Source organism: Tachypleus tridentatus, chromosome 6, assembly GCF_004210375.1.
Source record: "Tachypleus tridentatus isolate NWPU-2018 chromosome 6, ASM421037v1, whole genome shotgun sequence".
In the NCBI taxonomy this organism is placed as follows: Eukaryota; Metazoa; Arthropoda; class Merostomata; order Xiphosura; family Limulidae; genus Tachypleus; species Tachypleus tridentatus.
The window spans coordinates 93,339,523-93,353,797 of record NC_134830.1 but is presented as its reverse complement, the minus strand read 5'-3'; the positions used below and the strand labels follow the sequence as shown (position 1 = coordinate 93,353,797).

General features: G+C 34.7%; 1 protein-coding gene across 2 annotated transcripts in view; it reads right to left on the bottom strand.

The window, feature by feature from the left end:
• Window positions 1-14,275, bottom strand: part of LOC143253056 (protein Obscurin-like) — a 253,949-nt gene that overhangs the window by 57,103 nt on the left and 182,571 nt on the right. For both annotated transcript variants that reach the window (XM_076506213.1, XM_076506214.1), the window contains exons 56-58: window positions 11,926-12,056; window positions 11,357-11,516; window positions 3,679-3,960 (exon numbers count right to left, since the gene is read on the bottom strand). In XM_076506213.1, coding sequence (XP_076362328.1) covers window positions 3,679-3,960; window positions 11,357-11,516; window positions 11,926-12,056 — 573 coding nt within the window. The remainder of the gene's footprint in view (window positions 1-3,678; window positions 3,961-11,356; window positions 11,517-11,925; window positions 12,057-14,275) is intronic.

Below are 14,275 nucleotides of genomic sequence, written 5' to 3'. Positions count from 1 at the left end.
AGTGCTATATACCAAAAATACCATTCATTGTTTTATTTGACCATACATGTTAAGTATATGGAGCGAGTGAGCAAGCAAATGTACCTATTTTAAAATGGTGTCCTTGTTGAAGGCATTACTTGCTGTATGTCAAATACCTCTTCTTTTTGGCAATATTTAGTATAGCCATGGTCCTTGTGCTATTGTTCTATGTGGTGCACTTATAACTATGGTGAATCTAATTGTTACACAGCTAGAAGTTTTCAACAACGTTAGTCAGTTACTGAGACTGAGAAATTTATGATTTTTGTGAATTTTTGGTATCTGTTCTGCTGACTTTTTCAAGTTGTTCTATTATTATTATTATTATAACTTGTAATTTTGTACATAATTTATTTATCATCTAAGGATATCTCTGAAATACTTTTGAAAACTTATTATTTAGTTGTTAAAGGTATATATGAGAAAAGAGTTTGTACTGCATGTATTGTATGTCCTTACCATTCTTACTATCAGTACGATCATATCTATGACATTTTACATTTTACTGTGTTATCACAATTGCACTGTGTATATAACATACATTGTATAATTTGTAGGAAACAGTGACTTACAGAAGAAACTAACATGAAACATTGGAAAGTTATACTTTTCCTATACTGAAAATTTATTTCCAACAGACACTAACCTCTTCTCACATAAATAGCTATTCTCATTCAGTGCTACCCTCTATATGCAATATTTTTAATGCATGTTTCAAGCCTTTTATCTCCATTCTTTTGAAACTGACTAATTCCAATGCATTTTCCATGCATCAATCCTCCACCAATAAGAGTGCAACATACAATGGGGCATATGACTCACTCTATTCAATTCTATTAAACTATCACTTCAAGGTTTGGCAGAAGAGGAAGGGTGGGAAGTATGAAAGTAGGTAAGTACCCATTAAAAGTACATTTTCAGTACAGGAAAATTATAACTTTTGATATGATACATTAACTTTTCTTACATAAGTAGCTAGAATCACATGTGAATTGTGGAGTGACAGGTGTGAGGGATAGAAAAAAGTATCCTTCTAAAGCATCTGAAGGATACTCCCTAAGAGAAGATAGCCAGATTCTAAGATCTAATGTGTACCACTTCTGAATCAGGTATACTCTTAACTCATTGTATACAGATGTTGCACATATAGGTGAAAAACAGAAGAGCAGATAGTAATTTATACCATATAATATTTAGGTATTTTTTTCCAAGCAAATATAAAAATGGGTGAAATTAAAAAGACGTGTTTTAGGTGTAGACTGGCTAGGGTGTGACGGACGATACACAGAAAGCCAACTACATTCAAAACCCATGCTGCTGGGAACTGACATCCATGCATGGGTAGGATGAGGATTATAATGTTGGTAAGTCAATTACAATCCAAAACCTGATCACCACATATTGATATTCGTGTGGAAATAGGAAAGAGAATCATACTAATGGAAAGTCAACTGCAATCCAAAACCCATGCCATTGGGAACCAAAATCCACGTGGAAGTAGGAAAGAGGTTCATACCAGTAGCAAATCAACTACAATCCAAAACCCAGTCCTCTGGTGAGGGAAGGAAAGAGGATCATACTGTTTTCACCTCAGGTTCTTGAGTTCAGAGAGAATCAAGAACCCTCACACCTATAAATGGGGCACATGTTAATATAAAAAATTCAGTTTGATTTGGGAACCCAATATTAAATATAGAAAATATGTCTGCCTACTGTAAACCACCACCTTCAAAAGTAAAACTGACCCCAAGCACAGTAACATCCTTGGCCACTGGAAACCAACATCAATTTAGAAGAAGGATGAGTAATCTCAATCAAAGGGGTGAACTGCAATTTTGATGGCTCATTCCAATTTACATTTGTTTCAAAATGGAGGATATCATGTCATCTACATCAGTAAAATATTACCTCCCTACTCTCAACTCAATTATTTCTGTCTTTTGTTTGTAAAGTGTATTTCATTAACCCATTCAAGAGGATGCTTTCATGGTCCATCACCTCATCAGCTTGGAACTGGAAAGTGATAAGGACTCTCAAATTCCATTAGAATAAAAAGGAGGAAAAAATGCAGTGAAGAGTCTGGAGGAACAACGACACCTGAGATAGTGAAATGGATGACCACAAAATACTATTTTTCAAAGCAGACCATATTGCTTTACTCAATACAAGGCAATGCAGGGGTAGGCAGTAATTAATTGAAGGAGTAACTTCAAGAGACAACAGAGATGAAATGGCAATGAAAAGGTAAGGTGCAGAATTGAATGAGAAGACATCTGGAATAAAGTATAGGAGTAAGATGATAAAGAGAATAGCAAATCAAATTAAGAGCTGAACCCAAGTGATGAAGGTGGAAGGAGAAGGATTACAAACAGAGGATGGCTCTCAAGAAAGAAAGAAGCAGAAACAGACACCACAGAAGGAAGCCATATGGGTAACATAACATAGAAAAGAGCACATACAGGAAACAGAAGTCTATCTTGATCAGACCAAGGATAAAGGTGAGGATCATAGGGGAGGGAAGGGAAAGTGGCAAAATGGAGGATTTATTTACACTAGCCACCAAAGAATTTGGAAGGAAATAATGATCTGGAGAGAGGGTAAACAGTCCATGAAACTGGTAAAAAATTGCTTACAAACAGCTATGTATAATATGTCACAGCTTATCCACATCACTAAGTACAATGAATTAAGTCACAACAGAATGATAAAAACTTAGAAATAATAACATGTTAAGTGCTTTAAATTAACTCTTGCTTACATAGGAAAATATTGAGATTTTATTGTATGTTAAGAAAATACCAACCAACTCCTCACATGTGAAATGAATACAAACTGATGAAAAATTATACTTCATCAATCTAAACTAGTTCATACCATTACAACTAATGTCAAGCAGTTTGCTAATATAAATAGTGTCTCATTCCAGCTGGTTTGAAAGGCCTTGGTATTGGGTGCTGGATATAGCAAACATAATATGGTTAACTTTTCTTTATTTTCACTCAAAAGTTCTTATTAATAATTATTTGTGTGATCAATAATTTCCTTTATGAATCTCACAGCTTCTCATACCAACACTTACCAATAAATGAATTGTTAATACATTCTGATACCATTAAATTGTGATGTGTAATTATAAATTTATATTTATTTGTTCATTTTGAATTAAGCAGAAAGCTATACATTTGGCTATCTGCTCTACCTACTATGTGTATCAAAACCTGGTTTCTAGCAGTATAAGTCTGCAAACTTACCACTGTGCCACTGGGGGAGGGGGGGCATATAAATTTATGATTTAAGTATTTTAAAACCAGTCAAACATATGTGTGTAATTATAACAAACCGAGAATCATTAATTAAACATTTGAAATTTTTTCAGACAGAGATGTAAATTGCAAGAAATGAATTCCACAAATGTTTGAGATCTTTCAATTTCACATGTGAACTTTCAAATAACAATGTCATTTAATAACTAATTCTTACTGCGAGTCTTGAATATTAATAGAAAAAAATTATTAAAAAATGGTTTAAATGTAAGTATTTCATGGCTATATTCATACAAAAATTTATATCATTTTGACAATAAAATCTCACATTCAAATATTTTATTGATAGCAAAATTTTATCTTTCAACTAACAAATTAAAATTTCAGTCTTCACCTTCTACAGACAAAGCTGCAGAGCAGGAGGCAGATCCAGCAATATTTGACACTGTAACAGAATAAAGTCCAGAATCTTTCAGAATTGATCCACTAAGATACATAATGCATTTGTTGGGCTCTTCAGTGAAGATTTTTATACGACTTGATTCATAAAGAGGATGCCAGTCCTTGAACCACCTGATTGCTGGGGAGGGTATTCCAGTAACCTGACACTCTAAGCGTCCACTACGTCTTAACATAATAGTAGTTTCATTTAATCGTTTGGAGAAGGATGGAGGCTCTATAAAAAGTGGTTTTTATTAAAATACTATTTGAATTTAAGTAAATTCAAGTTAAATTTATATTTTATAAAAACTAAGCACAAATATTTAAGTATTCAAAGAGTTGAAAAAAAACAATAACACACGTTTAGTTATTCTCTATATGACAGTCAATTTGTACACATACAAACATTTCTTCATATACATTACAAACTATAAAGAACTAATTAAGTTGAGCATTAATTACTCCAGATCGTGTTTGTATTAAGAATCATGGAAGTTAACATTTTCTTACACTGAAAATGTATTTTTGTTAGACACTTCTGATCACATGATAGCTTTTCCAACTTGTGCTGCCCCATGTTTGTGCAGTATTAGCTCCCCACTAGTCTTGATGGTCCTACCAACCCTCAAGAGGTTTAACAACATACAGGTATGCTGTAATATGGAAATGAATGTGTGACAACCTTCCTTGCACAGCTGACTGACTCACTCTGTACTGATTGTTCAATTACCACTTATATTAAACATAAAAGACATTGAGAAGTGGGGAGGATGAATGGAAAATGTGAGAAGAGGTATCTATGAAAACTACATTTTCAGTGCAGGAAAATGTTAATTTCTGATACCTCCAATCCCATAACAGCTAAAATCCCATACTGAAATAGAAGGGGCAGTGCAAAAGTTACCAAGATTAGGACTTTTTGGAAGGTGCCCAAATAGAACCTATGTAACATGACACCCTAATGTACAGGGTCACATTCATGGGAGACAGCACCCCACTTGTACCAGATTTACTCTTTGTCTATTGTGAAGATACATGTCACTAAATTGGGTAGAAAAGATGTACATCTAACCTGTAATTGGATGTGCCAGATGGTGTAGAGTGGCTAGAGTGTATCAGACTGTTTCTGTTGGGTTAACTCCAGTCCAAAACCAGACAACAACATGAATTTGTTTTCCAGCCTACAAAGGGGGGATGGTTCTGACTGTCTTCCCCTCAAAACTAGGAAGCAGAACATATGTGCAAACATAGTACACAACCAACTAATGGTAGTAAATGGAAAGGGAATGCAAAGCAGTGATCAGTTTCAGTCCAAAACTAGGAGGCATTAAAAATTTTACATCTGTTCAGCAATAGAAAGAGGGTCCCTACCAACCACACAAGTTAGGACTTATGTTGGCTGGTCCTATTCTGAGCCAATACCAGACAGCCCAATAACCAACATCCAGTCAGCAGCAGGATGGAAGAAAGCCAGCTAGAAGGATAAACTGCAAATGATGGATTCGTTCAATCCAAAACCAGGTGGAATTTGATTTCCAGTTCATGGTACAAGAGTACCATTACTCTTTTCTCAACTGAGTGGAATTGGCCACATTCAGGATGAAGCCTTCACGATCCACCAACCCAGCACCTAGGATTTGGTGAGTGAATAGGACTCCTGCACACCACTGAGAGAGGGGGAAAATGTGGTGGGGAGTTTAGAGGAACACAACACCAAAAGTCAATGTAATGGGTGACTATAAAAACCCTATTTTGAAAAGCAAGCCCATCCACAATTATTCTATTGGAACTGCAGGGATGGGAATCAATCTTTACATTACTTTACTGATGATAGTCCATGAGATGGATGATCATAAAAACCTTATTTTGAAAAGCAAGCTGGTCCCAGTTTATTCAATTAGGACTGCAAGGATGGACAGTGATACTGACACTACTTCACTCATGATAGTTTATAAGTTGATACAGTTTGTTGTGGGTCTTATTTATGAAGCAATATACCTTGAGGTAACCTTCAAAACTATTGAAGCATTTTATCTGTTTAATATGTGTTATAGACCTGCATGACCCTATGGTGCAGGATTATATTTACAGGTACCTGAACAGGCACCACTTACCATAAAGTGGGATCCAGGAAAAGCCACAGTATGGAAGAAGTAAATGAATAAGAACTTATCCTTTCATAGAAAATGATCAAAGGAGTTTCAACAGTGAAAATGGTGCAGGCCATAATGAGGTGATAAGGAGGACTCAACATGGAGTGGTTTGTACAAAAGAGAGAACACTCACAGAAGATGGATAGGAGAATAATCACACAGGTAAAGATTGATCCAATTTTGACTGAAGACATTCACCACTAAAAATGAAGTATGGAAAATTATAAACCAGAAGAGGGGAAGTTCTGTATTGAATGGGGTGGCAAAGGCATCCAGAAATAGTGCAACTAGCTGAGAACATAACTAGTGGGAGAGAATTTTGTTGGGGCAAGATCACCAGTCTGTCACAATATTCACAGTACATGGGATGTGTAAGCAAGAAGACAGACCTACTGAGAAAAGGAGATCCAGCATTTGTAGGTAAAGCAAACAGAATCAGGTGTCATCTTGAGAACTGATGTATGAGACAAAGTTTGAATTCTTGGAATGGATCATGACCAGATTGCTCTATAGCACTGGCAAGAAATGATCCAAAGCCTGATAACCAGCCAGGAGTTTCAAAAGTTTGATGTATAAGAAAGATTTAATTATTGACCAATGAACAGCTACACCCTTATGCAAATTAATTGAAACAAATGGTCATTTTACAATATTTTCAGCATGGCGGCCGGTGTAGGCTCACTGGACTCGCTGATTTCCTTTAACAGTCATTTTTTCACACAGACGGCATCATTAGCTGTGTTTTGCAGTATGGTCGATCTATTTTTGGGATATATGATGAAATTTTGAGGAATATTACGTCATTCAAAATTGCGTTAAAAGGGCATGGAGACCAGTCAAAAAACAACTTACCAACTCAATGAAGAAAAAAAACGGTATCAATGGGGTCTGAAATACAAGAACTAGATGCAAGAACAATGGATGAAGATGTTATTCAGTGACGAGACTCATTTCTTCTTACAGGGTCAAAGAAGTCTGCATGTTCACAGATATCCAGGTGAGAAACTTCGAGAATCTCACATCAATCAGTTCATAAAACATCCCTTGAAGATGATGTTTTGGGGCTTTTTCATCTACTATGGCATTGGAGACTTACATATCGTAGAAGGTATGATGAAGGACCACAGTACATCGAAGTTTTGCAGAGAACAGTTGTTCCAGAATTGAAAAAGAAATTTCCAGATGGATCTGGCATTTTTCAACAAGGTCTGCCTCCATGCCACCCATCGAAACTTGTGAAGAATTTTATGACTACAATGCAAATAAAGGTGCTGGACTGGCCTGGAAGCTCTCTGAACTTAAATCCTATTGAAAATCTTTGGGCAATTTGTAAAGAAAGACTTTGGGAAAAGACTGTACTACAAAAGATAAGCTAATTGAGCCCATAATTGAGGTGTGGTACCGCGATCCAAAAATTAGTAAAGATTGCAGTCAACTCGTGGACTTGATGCCAAAGCAGATTAATGATCTTCTGAAAAATAAAGGTGATCATATCATGTATTAATTTGTGAATAATGTTTGGATTCTCAGAAATAAAATGCAAAAAACTGAAAAAATCGTAATTTTCCGTCTTGTTTCAATTAATTTGCACAAGGGTGTATCTCCTGAGAATCCAATTACTCTCCCTATCCTATAAGAGAAGCATCCATATAGAGATGCAAGTCAGGATATGGAGGAGGCAAAGGAAAATTTGTTGAGATGTTGTCTCTTTTTACGACATCATCCAAAGTCGACTTCTAGGGTAGGAGGGAGGAGGATGGCAGAGTCCATGGGAATCCAAATGAGATTCTACTTATTGTGCAGCACTCACTGAAGGCATTGCATATGTGCATGAACTCAAAAGATAAAGGATTCATGGAAGCTCAGGTCCCCAAAAGACAGAATTTTGAGTACAGGAAGAAAAGGAGAATACTTGGCTCTGGAAACTAACAGCTCCCTCATGCTCAAACAAACAGTGAAGGATCAGTTCTGCTGAGATAGGTATCGAAAAATATTCTTAGATGAATAAAATACTGTGTGTGGGCAAGATGGGACTTCTACAGTTTGACAAGCTATACAACATGAGCTACCTCCTTTAGGAGAAAATGGGTATGTTTGTGAGAAATTGTTGGGAAGGAACCAGACATCCATATAATGGTGAAACCACAAACCTTAGTTGTGAATATGATGGGCAAAGACTCTGACCACATGAGAGAAGATATATGGGGTTGAGGCCAGACCAAATGATAGAATGCAGAAGTGAAACAACCCCCATGAACAGACTGAAGGTAAAATTTGGATGTTTGAGAATATGAAGGTAGGCATCTAAACATTGACTTTGGTCATCCATATACCTGGAATGAACAATTGTCAGAGGGCTAGGAAAGACTCAATGGCATTCCATGGGAGGAGATCAATGAAGTAAATGAGGCTGGGGAGATCAATACCTGGATGCCTATCTCTGGTATTCTTGGAAACAATGAATAGCCAGGAGTAAAAACGTTTTTGATAGTGTCCTTGTCAAGAAACCTCAAACTGCTTCAGAGAAATGCTGACAAAAAAAGGAGAGGGGAAGAAATGGGGTATGAGGATAAAAGGGGAACAGAAAAATGAAGAGACAATCCTTCTGCTACAACATGAAGGGCCTAAGTTTCCATGGCAAAAAGGACATCACAGATGAGCAAGCCTGACCAAACGTATCCAAACAGTGCCAGAACCCATGGGATATTCAGTAATAAAATTGACTTTGAAAAATGTGAACAATCTGGCAGCTTGCTGCAGAAATCCAGGAAGGTATCATGACCAGTCCATATAATGAGGACTATGATGTTTTGACCATCATAGACAAAACTTGATGGTTTTGCAGTTTCTTTTTTTTGCAGAAACTGGTATTACATCCTCAGTTTGTAATACTATGCAAGTATTATCTGATACTGATAATAACAGTATCATGTTTTTACCTGAATGGATAACATGGTATGATAGCATGGCATCATACATCATGCTATCATGACAGTGTAGTCATGATATATGTCATCAGACATATATAGAAAGCAGTTAGATCCAAACAAAAAAGCATTAAGGGACAATGCCAAGGAAAATAAGCATGCTATCATAAAAAAAGGCATGCATATCCTTCAAAAACATATTAGGGGAATGGTGGATACCCTTGGAAAGAAGCTGAATGGATTAGAATTAACAGAAGATTGTAGTGAGGATGAGAAGGAGACTAGAGAATCGGGTTAGGAAAAATCATAGTGTAGTAGCATGATTGGAGACCCATGCCTGAACCATAGGCTTTAAGGTCTGAAAATCCAAAAACAGAAATGTGGATCTATGATGTGTGAAAGCATGGGAATCAGCAAGATATGGGGGCTAAGGATTGCTGGAACCCCAGTGTAATTGGGTTAGAAACTGTTCAGCAGGAATGAAACTTTATAACCTGACATTGGGGCAAAATCAAAAAATTGGGAGGAATCATAAAATGCATAGGAAAGAGACAGGAGATAACACACCTGAGAAGCCATTCCAAAATTGCAGACAAAGGATGAGGAAGATTAAGAGGGGCAGAACAGTGAAAGCATAGCAAAGGCAGGAGTTGGAAAAATGCTATCCAAATATTTCTCTTTAGAATTAGATTCTTCAGGATATATTCTAACTTGCAACACATCAAGGCTGAGACCTCCTCTTCTAAAAGCATGGAACTCACAGCCACAAAAGTTGTAGTTATTGTTGGAAGAGAAAAAAATTGTTGGAAAAAAAAAAGAAGAAAAAAAGAAGAAATGACAAGAAATCGAAGTTGTCAACACAATAATATTAGTAGAATGTATTGCATTCCTATTAGTGGAGTGTTGTAGCATACTCATTTGCACACTATAGTGCAGCTAATCCACATGAAATCACATAAGGATAGATGAAAGCATCAAGGCTACTGCAAGCAAAAACTGCATAAATAGAAGTATAAGTTGAGAAAAGCTATTATGTAAGTGGAGGTAAGGTATTGTATCAGAATTATTTCCTGAAACATAACATCAGACAAGTTATATCCCTTCTTGTGCACTACTATACAGAGTATTGAGAACTTTACATTAAAACTCTTTTGAATGTGCCAATATACAAGTCACATGACAACCACAGCCAATATAATGTCAAAAGGGAAATACGTTTTAACACGTATTTTTTATTTTATAGGTAGTTTGATGCAACTGAAAACTAATCTTTTTGAGAAGGATGTAATAGCTCTTTCTGACATTAACTATTCTTACATTTAAATCATACAGCTATGCTGTATTTTATTTTATAGGTAGTTTGATGCAACTGAAAACTAATCTTTTTGGGAAGGATGTAATAGCTCTTTCTGACATTAACTATTCTTACATTTAAATCATACAGCTATGCTAAGATCTGAGCTTTAGAATCTCAAAGTTGGGAATATACCTTGTTTTTATCAGCATTGAAAAAGTAAGGGATTGGATCAACATGGGCAAGGATTGTACAGAAAGATATCTGCAACAAGTAGTACCACAGCTGTGGTAAACAAAGTGTGATGTCTTGTAACAGGTAGAAATCTATGAACACAAAGGTCAGTATCAAAAGATGTCCACATGCACAAGGCAACAGTATGAATCATAATCAAGAAGGAACTTCATCTGAGAAATGAGGCTAATATGATAAGGCTTCCAGTCATATGCCCCATTCAACTATTGCATATCTTAAGTAGCCAGAGAATGGAAAAGGTATTCAAGTTATTCCATAAGACATACCAGTCATGTTGGATACAGTGTTTCTGGTTTTCTGTGTAATTGGGCTGTAAAAATTGGCCCCATATATTAAATGGCTCATGAAAAGCATATAGGGAGAAATGGTGTGCTTATGCTAGAGCTTTCTATAATGAAAATTACACTACAAAGCTATTTGCGGGATGCGCAGTTGTCATGTAAAGCATTATTGGACATGATGACATGGATTGTAACAACACTGTGAGAGTCCAAAGTTTTAATATAATGTACTCAACCTCTGTAGCCATTTAATTTTCCTTATGAGCATAATTCACCTTCAGTCATTAGATTTATGCAAAGTGTTGATAAATATACCAAGAAAACATTTATTGAAATAAATTCAAACACAGCTAATAAAACTCTCAGGATGCATTATCTACTTATAATATTTAAGTTAAATTGAGCTAGCACTGCACTTGTGATTTAAGTACACAATAAACAGTATCATACGTGTACCACGAAGGATATATGCATAATAAAACATTATTTATGAAAAAAAGACTGTATGACACCTATTAGCATAATCTGATAATGTACCTGGGGAAATTTATATTTTCTAATAAAAACAAAACAAAACTTGGCAGTACACAATGTCATGAAAGACACCACAACTTGTGTTATTGAACTTATGAATTTACATGTACTATTTTTACATATTAAAATAAAATATTTTAACTACATGTATTCTATTTCTGTATAGGCACAAAATAAGAATAGGTACCAGCCAACATGAGTTTTATCTTCTGCCTTGTATCACCATGTTCATTAACAGCATGACACATAAATGTTCCTTCATCAGCTTCAGTCATTTCTTTTAAAAATAAACATATCTGACCATTTCTGTCTTGCAGGCTGTCATATTTACTTACAGGAAACTCAATCTTGAAAAAAAAAATGTACATTTTAGTTTTAACCTTCAGAACTAAAGCTCATTGTTTTACTGATACTAAATAACAAAACATCAACTGGTTTCAACATGCTAAAATATCACAGATATCTATTATTAAAATGACTAATTGTATAAACTTAACAAAATTTACCAAGAAATATGGTACAAAAATAGAATTTTGCAATTAACTAAATATAAAATCTTCAAATTTAATATTTTCAGTACAATATTTTCATTAAATAATAACTACTCATTTAAAAACAAAACAAACAATACAACAATAAATGTCACAATAATGAGAAAGACACAATGTAAAAATAAAATTTGAAAAAAATGGATTACATGGATGTAAACAAACTAACATAAGAATGTTTACATGATATAACAGAGACTATATTTACCTTCTGGTTTTTAAAATACCAAGTTATTTTAGGTTCAGGGTAGCCATAAATCCAAAATTCAATAGTGACAGGATGACTTCTAATACCATACATTATCTCTTCTTCTTTACGAAGAAATTTTGGTGGAGCAGCTGATCAAACAAAGACAACAGATATAAAAAATTAAGCATTTAAAAAAAAAGAATAAATGCATTAGGAAGACAAATTGCAATATATATAGACATTCAACAAAAGATACCATGTGTTCATGGCACAAAATCTCTGAAATTAAATAATTTGCATTATTAAAAAACCTATTCATGAGTTGAAGAAATATTTGAAAAAAAGCCAAAATTGTTTCAGGACCTATACAATTATAAAGAAATAGTACTAGTCATGACTGAAAATTACATATAATCTTGAGTTTTGGAGTTGAGTGGGAATATATTTCAAGGTAAATACTTGTTTGAAATTAATTTAAGTCCTAGAAATGTAAATTTCTAATCAGATAGATTTACCATTGACAAACTAATAGCCAGAATACTTGTGATCAAAAGGAATGGGAACCAAGGAAAGTTAAGATATAAATAACTGATAAAAATTAATTGACAGCTAAATGGATATATAACCAAGGAGAGTTAAGATCAAGAAAAATATACATTACAAGGCAGGAAAGGCATAACCCTGAACCACAGCAAAGATGTGGTTAAGTAAGGTCAGTGAAGAATCAAAAGAAATATTTGAAAATATTTAATCCAAAGGAGAATGTATGAAGCAGACTAGTCTTGTATAAAGAAATCTATTTTTACCCTGGACACCCTGTGATTGTAATAAAAAAAAGAAAAAGAGTTAATATGGATAATAATATGTTTGTCCATGAAGTCAAGAACAGTATCATAGATGGTTGCATAAACAGATAGAAGAAATACTATGTTCCATGTTTGAAATGGAAAGTTCTTGGAGGAGGAGCCTAGTTACAAATTATGACTGAACATACTCCTTCTCTTCATTCATATCTATAGTCATAAAATTTGTCAATATGTGGGTGCTCAGAGAGTAATGAAGGAAGACCTAAGCTGCTTCAAGGATGGGGCTCAACAACTTGACAACAGTCTGGTGGAGCAACAAAATATAATTGAAAACATTAATAAAAATGAATATTTTTCATCACTGAAAGAGGTATGAGACATCTATTGTAAATGGATGTTCTGTCTCAGACATCTCTTATATCACACCAGATGTGCATGCAGAGACATGAAAGGAATTTGCAAAAGCATCATCAGTCACCAGATGACATACACTGCCCACATTCAGTCTGGGACAAATGAGGGGTTTAATAACATGTGAGAGTACCAACTGGACAAATCCATTTGACAAAAATAAAAATAATGAAATAAAATTACATTCATTCAAGATAAAGCTATCAGGAAAATTACATTATATCATGTAAAGTTGCATTTACCAATCAAATGTTTTTTCATTTTATCCATGTAATATTTTCACTTTCATTGGTCATAACTAAACAAATACAGATAGACCATGCATTCTCAATAGAGATGCTAATTAAAAAGATAAAATTCCTCAGGAATGTTGGAATGTAATATTTTGATCCCCTGTTGATTGCAAAATATTCTAATAAACTGAGAGACTGCAAGTTATGATATGTGGTAAAGACAAACACAATGATAGGTAAGAACCTGCAAAGGACTCAGTTGTAATAAATGGAATAGACACACAATTGCCTAAAACAGGAGTGATTTGTTTTCAATCAAATGAATTTACACAGAATGTTTTAAAGCATGAGAATTTTTCAAAACATCAAATGCCTTCTCAATCCAAAACAGCTATGTAATTGTTTGTAGTGTTTTATCAGGGTGTAAATAATCAAATAATCAGAGTACAAAATAAAATAAAAAGAGTATGAAAAGCATCAAGGGCACAAATTTCAGATCTTTCCATACCTGACACTTCAACTAGGCAATTTAAGACTGGAAACAAACTGACTTCAGTAGTATGAGTCACATGTAGTATAAATAAAAAATGGATACAGATAAGACACTCCAACTTTCACAAAATTATGAAGTTGGAGGAATTCAAGAAGACAATGTTAGGTATCTACTAAACTCCAACTGTACAGAAGAGGCTCCATGTCCTATCCTCATTATTACAAAGTGGAGGGTTTCACATAAGATTATAACAAGAATAAACAGTGTAAAGTGACCAGGGCAAGTGGACTGTTAGTAATATATACACCAACCATACTGTCAGTAAACAGAGTGACATACTGCAAGCAACTGGAATTATGATGAGGAAGTATATAAATGGCATCCACTAGACAACTTCCAAATCAACTGTAGGAGACAGGAAGTAC